The 7078-nt window shown below is 36.1% G+C and overlaps 1 protein-coding gene across 1 annotated transcript in view; it reads right to left on the reverse strand.

Annotated features, from left to right (window-relative positions):
- Positions 1-7078, reverse strand: part of LRRCC1 (leucine rich repeat and coiled-coil centrosomal protein 1) — a 45107-nt gene that overhangs the window by 22417 nt on the left and 15612 nt on the right. The window contains exons 7-9 of the mRNA XM_008591743.1: positions 5556-5752; positions 4735-4882; positions 3764-3912 (exon numbers count right to left, since the gene is read on the reverse strand). Of these exons, the coding sequence (XP_008589965.1) occupies positions 3764-3912; positions 4735-4882; positions 5556-5752 (494 nt within the window). The remainder of the gene's footprint in view (positions 1-3763; positions 3913-4734; positions 4883-5555; positions 5753-7078) is intronic.

Below are 7078 nucleotides of genomic sequence, written 5' to 3' on the forward strand. Positions count from 1 at the left end.
CTCCTCGCTCAGCCAGTGAGCGGCCGGTCCACATGTGGGATCCGAACCCTCGGCGGGAGTGCTGCCGCGCTTCCCAAGCGGCGCACTGTAGCAGTGCGCCACTGGGCCGGCCCGAATGCCAAACATTCTTGAAGGAAATTAGAAATGCCAGTCTAGTGAATATATGAATGATAAGAAAATGAAACAGCCTTATAGTGAACCGGATAAAAGATCAAACCATTACCTTAAGCCAAAGCCTAATCCAGAACAAGGCCCTAATTCTCTTCAATTCTATGAAGGTTGAGAGAGGTGAGGAGGTTGCAGAAGAAAAGTTTGAAGCTAGGAGACGCTGATTCATGAGGCTTAAGGAAAGAAACTGTCTCCATAACATAAAAGTGCAAGGTGAAACAGCAAGTGCTGATGTAGAAGCTGCATCGAACAACTGGCCAGAAGATCTAGCTTAAGTAATTGATGAAAGTGGCTGCACGAAAAAACAGATTTTCAATGTAGATCAAACAGGCTTCTATCGGAAGAGGATGCCATCTAGGACTTTCATACCTATAGAGGAGAAGTTAATGCCTGGCTTCAAAACTTCAAAGGATAGGCTGATTCTTAGGTGCTAACGTAGCTGAAGACTATAAGTTGAAGTCGATACTTATTTACCATTCTGAAAATCCTAGGGTCCTTAAGAATGACACTAAATCTACTCTGCCTGTGCTCTATAAATGGAACAACAAAGCCTGGATGACAGTACATCTTTTTACAGTATAGTTGACTGAATATTTTAAGCCTACTGCCAAGTTACAAATCAGCCCAATTTGACTCATATATCCACTCCATGAAACAATCACTGTGGCTATGGGCTAAGGCATTATGTTATCCAGCTTGGGTCAGATGCTTACCCCTTAACCAAATACTATCAGCAGAGAAGTAACTGATACAAGTCTTGTGTTTGGAAGGGGGAAGCTGATAAAGACACACCCTCATGAAGGAATTACTGAGTTAGGCAGCCACCCTGAGGTATAGCTACTGTAATTTCCATGCCATATTTTTAAAAAATATGGTATTTTAAAAAGTTTGTAGAAAAACTGAATTAAAAGATAAATATTCCCATGAACTTTCTGAAGTACCCCTATATATCCATCAACTTCTATATTACAGTAATTTTTCCAATTCTTGTCCTTAGCATCTCTCCTTTGCCTTTAATTAGAGTAACTCCCAACTGATCATCTTCTGTTCATTCTCTCAACTCCAGTGTGGTATGTTATATGAAAGAGTTTTGGACATTATTATTTTGTGGGATAGGGCTGGAGAAGCTAAAGACAAGTATAACTAGAGCAATCAGCTAGGCAAAACATAAGGGCCTAAAGTAAGGTAATAGTTTTGGGATATAGAGGAGATAGTTCAACATCTTTTAAAGAGTAGAATGAAGATGATATCAACACCAACTGGCTGTATGATACAAGAAAGACAAAGGAAGCAAAAAATTGACTCAGATTTCTAGCATTGGTGGCTGACTGTATGCTGGATAGGACACCTTGTATTAGGGCAAGAAATACAGAATATGGAAGCAGAGGATGAGTCTATCTAAGGAAATGCTGACCTAAGACACTTACGAGAAATATAGGCAAGGCACTTTCACTTGATACTTAGATAACAGATCTGGTCATCAAGGTATCTTGATGACAATAAAGATACCACAGTAGATGAGATTTATTTTTTGAGATAACATATATTCACAGCAGGTCCGTAGATATTAGACCTTGTATTAGCTGCCAGAGATATAGAATCCTTACCAAGGTACATAAGGGACTATCAAGGTTGGTGAGGATCTAATCTTAAAACAAATAATTGGGGTACAGATAAAAGGAGAGTCAGAAACAATTGAAGCTGATTCATCAAGAGAACAATGAATATGTTAACATGGGGAAACATGGGCAAAATAACAGGTTAAGTGTATTAGTCTGTTTCTGTTGCTCATAACAAAATACTTGAAACTGGGTGATTTATAAAGCAAACAAAATTTATCGCTTATAGTTTCTGAGCCTGGGAAGTCCAAAGTTCATCCAGTGGTGGCGACAGTCTCACACTGCAAGATGGTGGAAGCAGAGAGAACAGAGAGAGAGAGACTAACCTCCTCATTCACTCTCTTTTTAAAGCGTTCAGAATCTCACCCTGCGCTTATAGTTTCTGAGCCTGGGAAGTCCAAAGTTCATCCAGTGGTGGCGACAGTCTCACATTGCAAGATGGTGGAAGCAGAGAGAACAGAGAGAGAGAGAGACTAACCTCCTCATTCACTCTCTTTTTAAAGCGTTCAGAATCTCACCCTGACTGCCATTATTAATCCATTCACTATTGCACAGTTCTACAATCCAATCACCTCTTCAAGGCTCCACCTTTCAATTACCATAGAAGGATTTCCCACCCTTTTAACAGTCAGAGTGGGGGCTAAGTTTCTAAAACATAAATCTTGGGGAACACAATTCAAGCTTCAGTGAGTTTGGGGGGACATAATTCAATCCACTACATTAAGTAAGGATAAAGAAAAAGTGTGCCCAAAGTCTTCCAATTAAATGGAATCGGGCTAGCAGCCCCAGGTACAGTTTCCTCTAATATCTCACTAAATAATACCTACAATACAGAATAAAGCAAAAGTTCATACACATACAACTAAAACCAAAAGATTACATAATGCCAACATCTGGGAGGAATTTCAATTATAATGCAAACAAATGGTAGTAAATTGAAATGAAAAGTAGAACACTCAGGCTTTGTCTCATGAAACTGTTTCATCCTGAAAAAAAAAAAAAAAAGATATATCTTCTCTCTTCTATTGTCTGCCCATTAACTCAAACACAGGGTCTCTATGTATGTGTCACTACATAGTTTTGGTTACCTATGTACCTACTGCAAGCAAGTGCATCTCTTCTGAGGTAGTCAGAGTACCATTAATTTAACCCCACCCCTAGTAACTTCTTGTATCAATTCAGAAACAACAATTCCCAAAACATAAATAAGGCAGGAAGTTGGTAGATGGTGGTGAAAGAACTAATAACAGCATAATACATCATAGTTTGCATAATTACAAAGGTTCTCACAGCACACATTTGGATATTATCATTTTCCTTATACTCCACAGGTACAACATATGAGAAAAGCAGGCAGAGAAGTAGAAAATACTACATCAGTAACACAACTTTACCAGTTATATGCTTGAAAAAACTGGGAATTGGGTTAGGAGCTATGTACATTAACTACTCAAATGAGATCTTAGAAGGGGGAATTAGCCACTGTATAATCAGACAGGAAATTAAACCAAGAGCAACTTCCCAAATCCTATCTGTTGGCAAATAACAAGTCAAGAGATCTAGTGCTCATTCAAGGATAAGAAGAGGAAAAAAACAACAGAAACTCTGGATAAAATCTTATAACTATTTAAGGAAAAGCATAACTTTACAAATAATTACTTAGAGGAAACAGAAAAAAAACAAAGCTTTAATAAGGGAAATTCAAAAAGTTCATAAAAAGATTTATATTATTTCTCAATTCCATTTTTCCACGAACTTACCTCCCTGCTTGAGGGCTCAAATAAATGTACCCTGATTTCCCTGTTTATTTAACAAGCTAATAAAGCACTAACTCTTCTAATAAAATTAGTTCAAATTGAACTAAAATCACATACATTGTTTTTGATCACACTATGACTGGTTTAAACTAAGGTACTCCAGTTCTAAGTTCAGTATTCTTCATGCTATATCTTTAGGTTTACATACTTTCCCCTTACCTTTCTGTGGTAAGTAGAGCCAGGCTATGAACATCTCGTTTCTCATTTGCATGCTTATGCAGTTCATCAATATAATCCATAAGTTTCTTTTCAGCTTGCTCAGCTTTCCATCTCTTCTCTCTCTCTTGGTCTAGCTGTTCAACAAGGGACTGAAAGAAAACAACTATGTTATATGAACTTGGAAAAGTTACCTACCTTCTTACAGCCTCAATTTGCTCATTTATAATAGGGGAATAATAGTACCTACTTCAAAGAGCTGTAGTGAGAATTAAATTAATGGAAGTAAAGGATATACAACATCAATAAATGTCATCTGCTGTTATTATTATATAGTTATTTTTCTATTTTATTCTATATATTCTATATATTTATATTATTATCATAATAATTTTTTTCTTCAATATTAAAGTCTTCACAGTTGAGAATAAGGGGAGCAAACCAGCAGCATGAAAGGTGTGAATCATTTTAAAAGGCAATTCTGTTACTGGAAGACCAGTGCACAGTACAATCAAAATAACAACCAGTACTTCAACAAGTAAAATAAGAGCAAGTAAATAAAAAAATACAAAATACAAAATATGAAGTTAATGAAAAATACAACATAACAAATCAACATTTACCAAAAATTCTCAACAACACGAGAATTAAGGCAAATACTGAAGAATTTTAAAATTCTGGAACATCTTTTAATCTGGGATCCACGGGTTCAAAAGTAGGTTTCAGGAGAGTCCATGAAAACCTTGAAATTATATATAACATTTTTTGAATGTGTTTAAAAATAGACTTCTTTCTTGGAGAAGACTTGTAGATTTCCTTAGATATTTCAGGAAGGGAAGTTACTTATTCTCTTCACTCCATTAAAATTACAAACAATACTTTTTGCTAATAAAAACATGCATAATTTTTCTGGGACTTTGTATGTAAAACTAAGATCATTCACATTCATTTTTTCTGAACCTCCTTAATCATACCCGGTAAGTGTTGTCTTCTGAGCTACTTTTTTCTACTTTAATTATTTCAGTCTTTGGCTCTTCTGATTCTCGTAATATACGACAGTTTGCTAAAGATGATCTTACATATAATTCTTTAAGGTAAGGTTGTCTCATTTTACGATTGTAACTGTAAAGAATAAAATATAGGATAATCCAAGAAAATTAGTGTTTATACTTTAACATTAAAATTTGTAGTCATATATGCAAACAACTTTTTAAAAAAGAATATTAAATAAAACAGTAATAACTTGGACAAACTATTGAATGGGTATGCTTTGTTGATTAATGAGAGCCTCAAGATTTTAAAAAAGATAATGACTCTACAAATGCTCAGTGTTCAACATATTCCAGTAGGGTAGAATTCTTGGCTATATCAGAATAACTTAAAAAGTACTGTCAGTACTCAGGACTATGGTAAGATGACCTCCCCCAAGAACTCAGAAAAACAGTAAATATAATGACCCTTCAGGAATTAAAAGTTTAAAACTGACATATAATCAATCAGAGTAAATAGATTTCTACATTACTAGCCAGAGGCCAAAGAGATTCCAGGGTATGTCCTGACCTAAGTGAACTGAATGTTGAATGTATAAGTAAGAGTATAATTAGGTAGCTATGGAAGAATTACAAAAATAAGCAACTTAGATAATAATACAGAGAAGGGGATCATTTTACATAAATTTACATTAATGTACTGACCAGATCTGAGCCGAACAGACTGAAAAGTCAAATCTTTGACTTTAATAAAGTAATTTACCATGAGACACCTTTAAAGAAGCCAGCCAAACTAAAACAAGTACCTTACAAAAGGGTTGCTGCCCCTACTGTGGTGCTTAATAGTTTGGATAGTTTTGGCATAATATGGGATTTTTGATCTTCGAGGAACTTTTCTATTGCATTCTTTTCTGTTTCCATAGTCACTTTCAGAAGTTATATCTGTGTCTCTTTTTGGTCGGAGCTCTTTCTCGGGAACATTATCTATTAAAGAATTAGATGTCTGGAATAAAAAAAACCCAACAAAGTTTGTTAAAAGTTCAATTTAACATAAAAAATTTTAAATTTAAAATTTCCTAAAATATTATGGTTTTCTATAAAATTAAGGTATATTTGAAATTAAAGACAGGGAATTTAGATTTAGGTATGAACAAGCAAGCTTCCACCAAGTTGATTTTCTTGTAGATAAAAATTATAGACTCCGGGAAAAATATAACAAAACCAAAATAGTACCCAGAGGCCTTGGAAAGTGAACAAAAGTAGGATTATTCTGGAGGGGAGTTGACACTTGGAAAAATGGACCAGAATGGAATGTTTCCGTTTTTATCATTTTTAGCCTGAGAATATATCAAAATCAGCACCATGCAGGGAGACTAAACCTCAGATAGGAAAAACCACAGATCTTTGGGCCTGAAGAGTGAGAGGGCAGTATGGGGTAGATTGCAAGTAGTCCACTAATGCATAAAACAAATGAAATGAAGTTAGAACTGCTGCCTATGAGACAAATTTATAGTTTGAATCAAACCAAGTTAAATTCTTACTAAAACAAAAATGTGAACACTCTTTGGAGGACTATAACAGAGGCTAAAGTCTCCACAACATTCATAATGTCCAGGATGTGTTCCAAAATTACCACAGAAAGAACCAGAAAAATTGACCAATTCTCAAGAGACAAGGGGATCACATGGAAGCCAAACCTGAGATGACCTCAATGTTTGAATAAGCAAACAAGGACTTTAAAATAGTGATTATAACCATACTTAATGAGATAATAAGAAAATATGCCTGTCATAAATGAAAAGAAAACTCAGCTCAGAAATAGAAACTATACAAAAATGGAAATTCTACAACTGAAAAATACACTGTCTAAAGTAAAAACTGCCTGGCTGGGATTAGGATTAACAAGCAGAATGAGGCATAAAGAAAGAGTAAGTGAACTTGATAGTTCAGTGGAAATTATTCGATATGAAAAATACAGAGAACCAAAATGATAAAATGTACAGAGCCTTGAAGAATTGTGACAAAATATCAAAAAGTCTAAGTGAAATTTAAAAAAGAGAAAAGAAAGTGGCAGAAAAAATTTGAAGAAATTATGGCCCCAAATTTCCCAAATTAGGGGCCGGCCCGGTGGCGCACTGGGTAGTGCGCCGCTTGGGAAGCGCAGCGGCGCTCCTGCCCGAGGGTTCGGATCCCACATACAGACCGGTTCCCGCTCACTGGCTGAGCGAGGCGCGGGAGCAACACTGAGGGTTGCGATCCCGTTGCCGGTCCCCAGTCCGGTACGGGGGCAACACTGAGGGTTGCGATCCGTTGCCGGACACGGAAAAAA

This window comes from Galeopterus variegatus, unplaced genomic scaffold (assembly GCF_000696425.1).
Source record: "Galeopterus variegatus unplaced genomic scaffold, G_variegatus-3.0.2 Scaffold7241, whole genome shotgun sequence".
NCBI lineage: Eukaryota > Metazoa > Chordata > Mammalia > Dermoptera > Cynocephalidae > Galeopterus > Galeopterus variegatus.